At 49.3% G+C, this 13,978-nt stretch overlaps 1 protein-coding gene across 5 annotated transcripts in view; it reads right to left on the bottom strand.

Moving 5' to 3' along the window:
* Positions 1-13,978, bottom strand: part of PKNOX2 (PBX/knotted 1 homeobox 2) — a 284,066-nt gene that overhangs the window by 43,516 nt on the left and 226,572 nt on the right. For all 5 annotated transcript variants that reach the window (XM_030333207.1, XM_030333206.1, XM_030333201.1 and 2 more), the window contains one exon: positions 2,660-2,831. In XM_030333207.1, coding sequence (XP_030189067.1) covers positions 2,660-2,831 — 172 coding nt within the window. The remainder of the gene's footprint in view (positions 1-2,659; positions 2,832-13,978) is intronic.

Here is a 13,978-nt window from a genome sequence, read left to right as displayed (position 1 = left end):
GCCCAGCCACACGGTCTCTTTGATGGCCAGGAGGAGAGTTTGGGAAGGTGGATCGCCTCACCCAAGGGATACTGCATTTGAGATTAACCTTCTGGATGCCATGCATTTTTAAAGGACATTTAGTTCCACATGCCATCTTGTTAATTTTTTTGTCACAGTCACATGAGACAGGTGTATTAGATCTACAGACGAGAAAACCGAGCCTCAAAGGAGTTACGTCATTAAAGTCACACAGAGGGTAAGCAGTGAAGCCAGGCTCAGGCCCTCTGTCTCTAAGTGCTCCTTCAACCCTCTTTATTTATTTATTTATTTATTTATTTATTTATTTATTTATTTATTTTATTATTGTTATTTTGTTTTTACTTTATTTTTTAATTAATTAGTCTACTTTTATTATTTACTTATTTTTGAGAGAGAGAGAGAGAGGGTGTGAGTGAGCGAGGGGCAGAGAGAGAGGGATAGAGAGAATCCCACCCAGGCTCTGCACTGTCAGCACAAAGCCTGAAGAGGGGCTCGAACTCACAAACCATGAGATCATCACCTCAGCCGAAGTCAGATGCTTAACCCACTGAGCCACCCAGGCTCTCTTTAAACAAGTGACCGGTCAGCCAGTCATTGACTGTGGCTAGCACATCTAGGTAAATCAGGCCCATGTGGGTGGGTGTGATATCTGAGGACGGTTCCACCAACTGCCCCACTCCCAGCCCAGTCACCCAGGACAGATGACCAGGCAACACCAGAGATCTGGGGCCACTGGGGCAGCTGCTGCTACATCCACATCCCTAGGTCAGGCATGCATGTAGCAGACACTTAACCAAGTTTTGCTGGGTTGAACCAAGAAATTGGATTCTTTGAGTGAACAAAACCCAGAGAGACCTAGGCAGTGTTAGCAAGGGGACAGCACAGAGCTGGCCCCTTTTCGGTATTTTCCAGGTTATACTGGAACAGGAGGCTGTCCTCAGTGTGTCTTTGGTAGCTCACCTGGCAGGCAGTGGTGGGTAAGGTACGTGAGGTTCGTTGCCCCAGGACTCCTGCTTCTTAAAAAGGTTTCCATTCTTTTATATTACTCGGTCTGATTTTAGGTATTTTCTACCAACTTGGGCCTCAGCTTCTTTTTGTGTCATGTGACAGGAGGGGGTCCTGGCCCCCCAGGCACAGTCTAGCTCCCACAGAAAGAGCCGCCTCCTCTCCTGGCTGCCTGGCTGCTGTGGGTCTAAGTTCCAAGGACCCGCTTCATAGCTGCAGTTCTGAGATGGTAATCAGCTGAGCTGCAGGGTAGGGCCAGACCAGCCTGGAAGGAACCGGACAGGCAGTGGGCCGGGCTCCCGGGAAGTATGGCTGCTCAATCCCAGCCAGGGAAGAGGGAGGGCCGGGGATGAGCAGAGTGGTACCTACACTAGCACTTCTGATGCCAGGTAAGCGCTTACTCTCTGGCACGTGCTCTCTCTCTAAACGCCAGCCCTGCTCTGACACTTCACGAATTTCCAGGCCAGGGTGGGCTCTCTCCTGGCAGCTCTTCTGGACTCCGTAAAATATCATGTTCAGCTCTTGAGAGAAGCAGTGGGGTGGGTAATTCACAGCATAGAATGATATGTAAGTCACTTAAATCTGTTCTGTAGGTGCTCTGAGTGTGTGTGTGTGTGTGTGTGTGTGTGTGTGTGTGTGTGTTTGGGACCAGGTATCAGCTAAACTCTGGATCCAAGAGGTCAGCACTATAATCACTCAATTTACGGAGGAGAGTTTTGCCCAGTTTCCAAATTCACCATGCATGATGTGGGTAATCCACCCACAGAAAAATCAAGAATTATGGTTAATAAATAATTCCATGGTGACTGTATATCGTGATGACTGGACAGAGCAGTTTCTCTCTCTCTCTCTCTCTCTCTCTCTCTCTCTCTCTCTCTCTGTCTCTCTCTCTCTCCCTGCAGGATTCCCAGGGGAGAAGAGAATTTCAGATGTCACCGATAGTAGTGGTTATCAAATATTGTTGATTGCAGTTGCCTGGGAAGCTTCAAAATGTAGATTCACAGGCCCCTACCAAACTTACTGAATCACAGTGTCCAGGTGGTGGGGCCCAGGAATGTGTATTAAAAAAAAACCCTGTAGTGATGATCTGGATGGTAAACTGGGTTTACGAGCCTGGTCTGTGTCCCTCAGATGGACAGGACATCTGCTGGCCTTCTCAACATGACTGTGTCTCCAGCTCTTTTTCTCTGTTGATGTGTTTGAATATGCCTGTCGCCTTCATCCTCCACACTGTAGCACACCAGCCATCAACTCATCTGGGGGCAGCCCAAGACAGATTCACTAACATGCTGGGACTCCAGTCCTCAGAGCAGCTACCCCAGACCTTCTGGCTCCCATGCCTCTCCTTCCCTCCTGTCCGTGCTGCAAGGAGTGCTGGGTGGTGGGATGTTGGTGCCGCAGTGAGCAGAGAAGAAAAGGCCGTTGGCAGCAAGACCCGGTCATGCAACTCTTGGTTCAAGGAACCAGAAACAGTTCTCAGCTGCTAGATGGGGGCATCTAGTGCCTGCCCCAGAGTGGGCACCCCAAATTTTCTGTGGGATGGATGAAGGAATAAACGGATCATTTCTAGGGCATTTAGAGGGGTCAGAGGGTAGGAAGACCCTAGCCAGGGTGGGGGTCGGAGGGTCTTTACCAGATTGTCCAGTTCTGGGTCATCGCTGAAGAAGGCTTTGTGCTCCTGCTCCTGCTGGTGGACAAAGTTCTCGATGTCCACATCAAAGCTGGCGGAGGTGATGCACTCAGAGCCCTGGGTGGCCTGCTCACATTTCTCAAACAGCAGCGTCAGGAGCGGGAAAAGAGGGTGCCTGCGGGGACATCAAGAACTCACACATGCGCACACGCAGAGACCCGCTGCTGGCTGGGCTCAGAAGCCACCAGGGCCCCTTTCCCACATTCCCATCGCTCCTTCTCCCAAGGTCCTACTTCTTAAGAACATCCCGAGTCCCCACGCCAGTCTGGATGACAGCACTTCATACCCTGGCACGGAAGGATCCAGTCTCCTCGTTGCTGGGGCCTTAGAGGGCTCCGTTCCTCCCCACTGGGTGCCTAACGCTTCTCTTTGGTCAGATAAGCTGCATGGATATTTGGTGAGAGATGATGGGTATAACTTATTTCAAAGAAATGTGTCCATTTCTGGGTCAGGGTCAACCCGGGACGGAGATGTAGGAAGTATCCAGAAGAGTCGTAGGTATGAGCGGTAGTGCTTGGTCACAGACCCATTCGTGGCTGTCTGGAGCCAGCTGAGGGCCACAGATGTGCACACCTGTGTGTCTGCAAGTGTATGCAGGGGGATATGTGTGAGCTGGAATATTCGTCCCACACGTGGTGGGCGGGTATCTCCACCTGTCCAGAGTCTGCTGACTGACTCAGTTTAGATCAGACACCCCAGTTACATGTATAACATCTCCCTGCACCTTTCTATTGTCGTACACTTAGCACAACCGTGATTCGATGATTATCTGCATCACTGTTTTCTTCCAAGATTGCCCCTGTCGTAACGATCATTGTATCCTTAGGACCTTGCCCCACATGCTCATAGCAGGCACTTACTAAATATTTGGTGACTGATGATGAATCGGCAAATGAAGACAGTGTGAGTGTGAGTATGGGGTGTGTGGGCATCGTTCTGTGATGTATTATGTAAGCTGAAGTGCCTACCTGACTGGCTCTAAGGGTCTTAGCTTAGACATCACCAACTCTGGGAAGCTTCCTTCACTGCCCCTGCCCCTGCCCTACGCTGATGGCTCTCTGAGCTCTTTGTTTTATTATCTGCCTTCCTCACCAGACTTCGAGCTATATGAGGGAGGAACCAAGCCCACCTTATTCATCACTGGGTGTCCCGAGTCTAGAAGAGGTATGTGGATCCCAATACATACTTGTTGCATATTGTATGTGTGTGTGCCATTTGTACTTATAAGTGCATATCGTTCTTGTTTCCCCGCAGCATGTGTGAACAATCAGGTCTTAGCATCCCGGTAAGCGTGCATGTGTTTGCACAGATTGTTGACCCTAGACCCTGCAGCCTCATTCCCTTCCACTATGATTCCAAAGAAAGCATCTGTCCATCCTTCTCTGGGCTCTCCTCAGTCCCTTGGGACCACACAATCTAGCTCTTTTCTTTTTGATTAAGCCCTGCTTGCTGGGAGAGGAGGAAGTATGTATGTTGAGCTTGGCTCCCAGGCCTCTGCCAACAGGGATATTCTAGTCAGTGTTGTCTGATAGAACTTTCTGCACTGATGGAAATGGTCTAGAATCTCTTCTGTCCAATATGGTAGCCACTAATGACTGAAGCCAACAGACACTTGAAATATGACTGTGGTGCTTGCAACACTGAATTTTAAATTTATTTAACTTTAGCAATTTTAATGTAACTAGTCGCTTGTGGCTAGTGGCTACCATATTGGAGAACACAGTAAATCTTGAAAAGGAAAAAAGATCATGCTTTTTTCCTTCCAGTACACTATGAACACACCAAGAGAAAGACTGAATATCCAGCCTATACAGTGTTTGTATGTAAATGGGGGAACCCCTCACAGCCTGTATTGGGATTCAATAATTCTGGGCAAAAAGACAGAAGGTGCTTAGTTCCATCTACACTCATACCTACACCTACTAGTCATTCTACTCAGGCTCAGGGGCAGTGGGGGGATGAGGAGACATAAATTCCTGCCTCCTATGAGCTGCTTGGCATGGCCGCCTGTCTCTAGACACCATCTCCCGACCCTTGTTTTGGGAGCTGATGCGTAAACATCTGGATCCCCAGAGTGCAGCCAAGGTTACAGTTTGGAGAGGAAAAAAGGGTCAATATCTAAGGATGGTGCATCTGCAGTCCCCAATTGCTAGAAGATCTATTCAGCTCCGGCAGGAAGCCGGTAGGGAAAACAATGGGTTCGCTTACCCATCCGGTTGAAGACAAAGAGAAAACCAGGTGAAGGGGTTAAACTCCAGTGTAAGTCTTCATTTGCAGCCGCTAATACCGCAGCATATTATAGTCTAATCTAACCTGATCCCAGTTTAATGCAAGATTCTCCTGGCCCTGAGTGGAATACCAAAGAAAGCCTCAGTGGCTGTAATTTAAGCAGAGCCCTGCAGTGGTTTAGCTGAGGGACATGAAAGGCAAATTCTAGACGGTGTTATGAATTATTGCGCCTTATGAACCTTCCTACTCTCAACAGATGCCTGCTGCCATTTAAACAGCCACTAGATCAATTAGGAATGAAAGGCACAAATCGACTCTGTACAAGGGCACTAAATTACCAGGAACTAATAATCCGCAGCATCGTGCCAGGTGCTGGGGGCGCAGCCCCCGCCCCAACCCCGCAGCAGCCGCCGGTCACTGCACATTCCTTTCTCACGGGTTGCAGGGAGGGTGGGCAGCTGCTGAATGGAGAGGGGATGGTCTCTGTGTGTGCGTGCATGTGCATGTGTGTGCACCAGGGCTCAATGTAGGCTGTCAATGAGAGCGAGTGTGAGTGTTGTGTAAGTGTTCCATCCCGTGTGTTTTTATGGTGTGTGTCCATACAGTGCGTCTATGCAGAATGTGTGCACATATGGGTTGTGTGTATGAAAGTGGGGTTCAGATTTTGCGTGCTGTGAGTACAGTGTGCACATGCCCCATATTGTATGCAGTGTGTGTGCACGCGTTCTGTGTTATCTGTATGCGGTATGTGTGAGGGGATTGTGTGTTCTGTGTACACAGCATGGATGCCATGAGGGGTGGGGGAGGAGGGAATCTGCCAGTGATGGAGTCTCCCAGCACTAGAGTTTGGGTAGGTGGGGAGAGTAGTCTTCTTCGCCACTGTCCTTGCCCCTGCAGGGCAGAGAGTAGTCTGGGAAGGCCTCTCTGAGGAGGTGACATTTAAGTTAAGCTTCAAATGATGGGGAGGCAGTCATGCAAAGATCTGAGGGAGGGCCATTCCAAGCAGGAAAAAAAGCAAAACACCAAAGATAGGAATGAGCCTGGCACATTTCTAGAACAAAATCCAGATGAGTGTGTGTGGAGCAAGGTAGGCAGGATGGGAATAGAGGGAGATGAGGTTGAAGAGGTAAGCAGGTGTGGTGGAGGCACTGTCACACACGTGGGGAACAATGTGCATCTTCTATGCGGAGCCACAGCAGGGGCCCTTTTTATAAATTTCTCACTTCCGGGTGTCAGATCTCCCCAGAGGGGGTGTGTGTGTGTGTGTGTGTGTGTGTGTGTGTGTGTGGAATGTTTTCTGTGGCTTTTGCTATCTCTCGGAAGGAAACATACTTTCTGTCGCCACCTCCCCTCAACCCCCCATTTAACCACGGGCCCCTGGAGCACAGAACAGACCTCATGGGTACTGGGATGGCCACCTCTCTCCAGCCCCTCCCCGCCTGGGCCACACTACCAGCTCCCAAATCACTCTTCTCATATACCTACCCTCCCCAGGCTCCTGCTTCTGCTCACTCTGATCCCTGGATCCCTGAGCCCAGGGGCTCAGATGGCACCTGAGCTTGCCCACAGCTTTTCTGTGACTGATAGCCAGCGTCAGTGGGCTGCCTGTAGCTCCCATGCTCTATTTGCCTGGATCCCTCGATAAACCCAGACTGCTACCTGTCACCTGCTATCTGAAGCGTGGGGATAGGTGAGACGCTGTGCACCACCTCCTGAGAAACCAGCTGTTTCCCGGTGACCCAGCTGGGTTCCGTGGCTGCAGTCATGCCATGGGCTCCTCTAAGGCTGTTCCCAGCCCGGTTCCCGGCCCCTTTCCCAGTTGTCCAGACTATGCGCTAACCTATACTTCTAAGCTTCCCTCCAACATCACCCTAGAAGGCTGGAGATGAGGCCGGAAGTCTTCCAATAGAGTCCTTTCCAATAGCCCTTGCTGCAGGCTTGGAGTGGGGTGGGGTGGGCAGGGACCATGGGAGCCGGGGATCTTAGCCACCGGGGAGATGAATGGTCCTGTCTGAACCGGGCAAGGGATGAGAAGAAGGATTTCCAGTTAGGTGTGGGATTTGCTTCTTTAATTCTTGGCCTTCCCTGAACCTCCATTTGTCCAACTACAATGGGTTTTAAGGAGTTCCTCTTCATGCTGTCCAGATCTGTTCCATTGTAGATCAATACCCTTCAGAGGCTAGAAGAATGTGGAAACCCAGTCCCCAGTGCCCAGACGATGATGAACAAGATATGAAAGATGGTCATTAGACTTTATTTCCAAAGAGTGGAGGACATTTGACCTCCATAAGAGCTCACCTTCTCCCTCCCAGATCTTTCTCCGCTCTTCTCTCCGTCGCCTCCTGTCTGACCGCCCCCTCCACCCCAATCTCTCTTAAGCCGTTCAAAATTTGGAGGAAATAAATCTCACTGCACTAATTCAGTGAGAGTTTGAGCCTCGTCAGTGCAGAACAAATAAAAGGAGTGAACTGGCATGACATTTTACTGCAGAAGAGAGGTCGTTTCCAGCCACTAATAAAAAGGATTTGACACAGACTAATAAAGAGAAATGAATTTCTCTAATGGCCTAATTTAGCACATTCAGCACTGTGCCTCTGCCTGGGTGCTGGGGGGCGGGGGGAGCCGTGAGTGCCGACGGAGCCAGGAGCAGGGGAGATGCATGGCGAGGAGAGGGGAAGAAGAGATGATCTCAAATAACATTTTATTATTTCTTTTCTCTTTTCTGAGTCCCTACCCCCACCCCCAACCTCATCACCTCTCCTCAGGAGCATCTGAACCAAAATCAAGCTCAAGATATGCAGTTTCTGTTAACGATCCAAAGAAATAAAGAACCCCTCTCCACAGACTTGCAGTCTTGTGCTAGCTTAAGAAGGTGATTAAACCGGATGTGTTGATTTCTACAGGGGTTTAAGCCATCGTTTGGTTTAATTACTTCTGACATTTCTGCCTTCGTGTTTTTTACATCACCCATTTGCTGGCCTGCAATGCCCAGTTTGGGCTGCCCCCCGGAGAGCAGATTGAAGACAAGGCAGGATTTTGGCTGAAGCCCTTTGGCAGTGGTGAACATCACCCTCTCTCTAGCCGCAGAGAGGCTGAGCCACCCCTCGCTCAAGCCCAGGTTTTTCTTCAGGGCAAGGCAATCCCCCTAACCTGCCCCTCTCCCAGGTGAGGCTTCTGAGAGCCTCAACACAGCCCATCTTATTCTTCTCTACCTCAGGACAGATATTCTATTCTATTCTATTCTATTCTATTCTATTCTATTCTATTCTATTCTATTCTATTCTATTCTATTCTATTCTATTCTATTCCATTCCATTCCATTCCATTCCATTCCATTCCATTCCATTCCATTCATTCCATTCCATTCCTTTCCTTTCCTTTCCTTTCCTTTCCTTTCCTTTCCTTTCTTTCTCTTCCTTCCCTTCTTACTTCCTTTTTCTTTCTTTCTTTCTTTCTTTCTTTCTTTCTTTCTTTCTTTCTTTCTTTCTTTCTTTCTTTCTTTTTCTTTCTTAGGTTTATTTATTTTTGAGAGAGAGAGAACGTGCCAGTGGGGAAGGGGCAGAGAGAGAGGGGGACAGAAGATCCGAAGCGGGCTCTGCGCTAACAGCAGTGAGCCCGATGCAGGGCTCAAACTCATGAACTCTGAGATCATGAACTGAAGTTGAAGTTGGATGCTCAATCCACGGGGCCACCCAGGCACCCCAGGACAGATATTCGTAACATAAATTGTCCTGATAGGTTTCCCTAACACTTCTAAAGGCCTCCAGGGATGGAGACCACCATTTCCTTGGTAATTCGCATACTTGTACTTAACTTCAAGTTCCCCTATAAGGCTGAAGCTTGTTAAAAGGATTCAAGAAAAGACAGTTGGACCCTTTTCTGTTTCTCTTCCTTCCCCTCCTTGGACAACCTAGGTTTTTGGAAAACAAACAAACAAACAAACAAACACAACTTTTTAACATTTCTTTCTGCTTAGAGGACCAGAAATACAGAAGCAGAGGCAGGAAAAAGTTAGAAGGAATGTAAAAATATAGAGCTTCAGGGAAAGTAACATGCAAAGAACACAAGAGAAAGAGACAGAGAATAGATATGTAGATGGAAACAGAACACTGCAGACTGGGGGGGAAGGGGGGCGAGGATGGTCACATGCAGGGAGGCACGTTAGTGTTGAGTTCTCTTTCTGGGTGATAAACCTTGTGATTCACAGTCATGCCACTCTGTCACTTCTGAGCCTCTCAGCCATCCCTTCCCTTGTGACCTTGGCCAGGACTGCAGACCTCAATTATGGGTCCAGCCAAGTGTGTGGCAGCCTGCCTGGCTATCCACCTCTTCTCCCTGTCACTGACCTTGGAGCCCCTAGGCCTGTCCTGCACCTCACCTCACAGTCCAGACTCATTCAGCTAGGGGGAGGATGGACAGAGGAGGCTCAATGTTGGCTCTCACCCCCCCTCCCTGAGCCCTGGCTATGTCTTCCAATGGAAACAGAGGTCAGAGCCTCCAAGGCCCGGATGGGTTGAGGGATGGACGGTTCATAGGATGGCATGATTGGCAGGAGAGCAAAATTTCTGGTGGAGATTTTCAGTGATGAGCCAGTGGGACAAGAGGCCTGGTCAGGGTCTGACTGCTGCAGAGGATATTAGTCTACTGGCCAGTGAGGTGGGGTAAGGTGGGAACAGCAGTGACCAGGCTGACTCTCCAGCTATCCCACCTAGTCTCCACCCATAAACACAGGGCAGGTCTTGAATTACCAAAGACTTGACCCCCTGGAAAGTCCACCCAGGCACTGGTATTTTGATCCTTTATTTCTAGTGCCCTAGGTCAGAGGTCACAAGAATCACAGAATCATAGACAATACCCTGGAGTCACTTTCCAGGACAGCCCCCTGTCTTTTTCTTGGGCATCTATTCAGAGCAGAAGCCCATTACAAGTATTCGTGTTGTTTCGCTCTAGTGAAATTTCTCTCGGAGGCTAATGAAATAAAGTTCACGTCCTCAGATGAGCGTTCCAGGTACATCAGGGTGTGGCCTCAGACTTCTGTATTTTTTCTCAACAGACTGAGCAGAGAATGTGCTGTTGGACAGACAGCAGGTGCACTCTGGCCACCTTGTCTTTTCACTCACCGCCTTCACAGACTCAGGGAAACTGGACTTCTAGCACTAGCCTTTGTTCCTGCTGTTCCCATCACCTCAACTGGGTTCCTGGGTCTCTGCCTGTCCTTCTAATAATCTTCAGAATCCATCTCAAGATACCACCCACTGTACCACGGCTTCCTGGCGGGTCTCGCCAGTGAGAAAAACCATTGCTTCCTCTGAACCATCCTGGGAAATGTTTTGGGGTTTGTATCTTGACCTCGCTCACACTTTAGGGTGAGAAGCTCCGTGGTGTGAGATAAAGCACAGATTTCAGAGTGGGACGGTGGGTGTGCCTTTGGGGGCAAGTTACTGAATTTTTCTGAACCCCAGTTTCCTCCTTTATAAAACAGGGATAGCATCACCTACCACGCAGGTTATGGTAAGGATTAAATGAAGAAACACGTAGAGCGTCTGGCACTTAGTAAGCTATCAATTAATGCTTGTTCCACTTCCCTGGAAAGGTGTGTGGGCACCTTTTTTATTCAGAGCAACATTGACACCATCGGCTCCAATAAATTTCTATTCCCATATCCACTGACTCATTTGGCAGGGAAAACAAGCCCACGTGCCAATTCAAATAGGCACAGAAAGAGGAGGAGGAGAGGCAACGTACAATTTATCAGAACTCAGAACCTCTTCTTTTTTTTTTTTAACCAAAAAAGCACTGCCAGTAAGAATTTATTTTTATTTCCCTTATGACACTCATTAAATTCTACTAACTATAGTTGTTTGTGCACAGATCTGTCTTCCTCACTATGTGGTGAACTGCTCTGGTCCACGAACTCATCTGATCTCTTTTTGAATTCCCAAGGGTCATGCACAGTGCCTGGCACACAACAGAGGATCAATAAATATCTGGTGAATTAATGAGTGGGAACAGAGGAACTATGGGAAGGAAGGTTCTAAGACACAATCCTAAGGTTCTTTGGGGCTCAGAATCCATCTCTATAGCAAGACTCAGATAAAACGTTGCCATCTGGCAGCTTCTAGCTACAATGGCTACGAAAGGACCTGCCTTCCTTGGGCTCTGCTGGGTGTGTGTGGGGTGGGGGCTGGCGGGGTCCTGGAGGGAGGGGGGTTAGTGTGAAGGAAGAGCTCGCCCAGCCCTCCATTTCTCCTCCCCTCGAAGGCACCAGATGGAGAGAGCAGAGTGGGGTGGGGGAGAACGAGCCAGCAGCTCCTGGTTGGATATATTTTTACTTCAGGTGTGACGTTGAAACCATGCGGGTGTATTTTTAGTCCTGCCTAGTGGGTGGTGTGTTCGCCTGGGTTGCCTTGGAGAGGACTTCTTCTTGTTGCTAAATTGGAATCGCATCTGCTAGGGCTCCTGGGCTCCAACCGGCTCTCCTCCCCCAGGTGGGCGGATAGGTCCATTCTTGGCAAGGGTGGGGCCCAGGTCAGGCCACAGTCGGCTACGTCCCCATCCCTTCGTGACACCACCTCCCACACCCCTGCCTTCTGGCACATTAAAAATATAAAAATAATAATAATAATAACAAATGTGAAATCTCAACAAAGTGATTGTAAAGGCTAGTCTGCAAGGGCAGGAATACAAACCACCTAAAAGTTGAGATCTGTGGGGATCCCATGTTCAACCCTTTCGTTTTACGGAGAGGTGACTCAGGCACAGAAAAGGGAAGTGTCTTGCCCAAGGTTAGCTAGTGAGAAGCAGTCAGAGTTTCTGTCCAAGTCACCAGAGATTGATCTCCAGCAAGCATACAAAGTCTAAGGGAAGGAGTGTTGTGGGGAAGGCACTCTGTCCATTCTGCCTTGGTCACTGGCAGTGACTAAACACACACCCACACACACTTTGTGGCCCTCTGTAAGTTACAAAGTGTTTCCATGTGCTTATTGCATTCAAATGCTCAATATTCTTATTCCCATTGCACCAATTAGCAAACTGTGGTGAAGTAATGATATTAAGCTAGTAAGTGGCTGAGTTGAGATTTAAATCTGGGAATCCAAACTCCAAATTTTGCGCTCCCCCCCTCCTATCTGTTATTTTTGAACCATTATCAGAATCACTTCCTCCTCCCCCCTTTCTCTCTTTTTCTCTTCTGTCCTTGAGTCATATGTGTCCTTGGGGTCACAGAACTGACCTGCCATGTTTACCCTTCGAGCATCAAGATCACTGCAGCACAAGAGAATCTCCATCTTATCAAAGGAGTTCCCAAAAGAATCTTCTCTCATGATAATAATACTTCTGTGCGTTTGGAGAGGGCTTCCACATTTTTACAGCTCTTTCAGTTTCTCATCTGATGCCTACCGTGTGAGGTAGGACAAGCTTATCTAAAGAGGTTAAATGATTTGCCCAAGGGTAGAGTAAGAATTGAGACTGAAGGCTTAGTCTTATGTTCTCTCCACCTGACCACGAAATGGACTAGAGCTTCAGAAAATCTGAGAGTGGCGTCATGGTTAAAAGAAAGGCAAGGGGCACCTGGGTGGCTCAGTCACTTGAGCATCCTACTCTTGACTTCGGCTCGGGTCACAATCTCATGGTTCTTGGGATCGAGCTCCATGCTCCGCACAGAGTCTGCTTGGGATTCTCTTTCTCCCTCTCCCTCTGCTCCTCGCCCCTGCTTACTCACGTTCTCTCTCAAAATAAATAAATAAACATTAAAAAAATTTTTTTAATGTTTTTTTTTTACATTTATTTATTTTTGAGAGACAGAGAGAGACAGAGCACAAGTCGGGGAGGGGCAGAGAGAGGGAGACACAGAATCCTTAGCAGGCTCCAGGCTCCGAGCTGACAGCACAGAGCCTGACACGGGGCTCAAACTCACAAACCATGAGCTTGTGACCTGAGCCGAAGTCGGACGCTCAACCAACAGAGCCACCCAGGCGCCCCGACGTTTTTTAAAAATTTAAAAGAACGGCAAAACCGGCTCAGTCCAGCCCTGGTGAGAAGCCCCTGGCCACATGAGCCCTCAAAGCCCCAGCCTGCCGGCCCTCCTCCTATTCTACTCCACCTGGTTCACAGCAGCAGGAGGCCCAATTGCTGGCTATCTTCCCCCTTAGACAAGGGACAGATCCAGTCTAGTACGTATCACAGTAACTACTCACAAATGCAGCCACCGTTCACCGTGAGCCTTCTACGTGGCAAGCACTGTCGGCTGTTACCATTGGTTATCTCCTTTAATCCTAACACAACCTTGTGAGGATAAAAGTCGGTGGGTTCCAGGCTCTTCATATCTTATCAGCGTGCCTTATCTTGGTGGGGTACCTGGACTTCTCGGCTGTGCCTGGGCCAGGCCGGTGAGCTATGGAAGCAGCAGGATCCACACTGCCTCTCAACACGGCACACCTGCTCCCTGGACCAGACAGCTGCAGCCCCCGTGCCTGCCAGCAGCATGTGCAGAGGCCGTGCGTGGGCTGGGGGCCCTCCAGATGCCGGCAGGAGGGGCCGAGAACAGGCTTTGCCTGGTGCCCGGGGAGAACTGAGCATGGTTTTACTTTCAGATTATGGCTCCAACAGGATCGCTCCCCTGACTATAGTCAACAACTGAAATGTTATCTCTGATGCCAGTGAATCCAACTGCTTCCAAGAGCAGGGAGTCGGCTGGAGCCCCCAGCCCAGAGAGCCCAGCCCAGAATGCAGCCAGGAACATCTGCTCCCGGCATCTAGTCTAGAAGCCCTAGCCTGAAGCATCTGGTCCTGACTTTTCTGCTTGGAAGGGCTGAACTTCTCCCACATCTTTCTCAGGCCACCTCGCCCAGCACATTCCAGAAATGACCAAGCACAGTGCCAGGGAAGGCATAGGGTTAAGCCCCAGGGTCAACTCACTGGAGCCAGGACACCCTTTGGTCACAAGGTGGAAGCCTTCCCTCAAAAACACTTCATCAGGACGTGCCAGTTCCCAGGGTCCTTCCTGGCCAGGCAGCTGCTAAGGAGGACAGTCAC

This window comes from Lynx canadensis, chromosome D1 (genome assembly GCF_007474595.2).
Source record: "Lynx canadensis isolate LIC74 chromosome D1, mLynCan4.pri.v2, whole genome shotgun sequence".
Taxonomy (NCBI): Eukaryota; Metazoa; Chordata; class Mammalia; order Carnivora; family Felidae; genus Lynx; species Lynx canadensis.
Note: the sequence above shows the minus strand (reverse complement) of the source record. Positions and strands in the feature narration are given on the sequence as shown.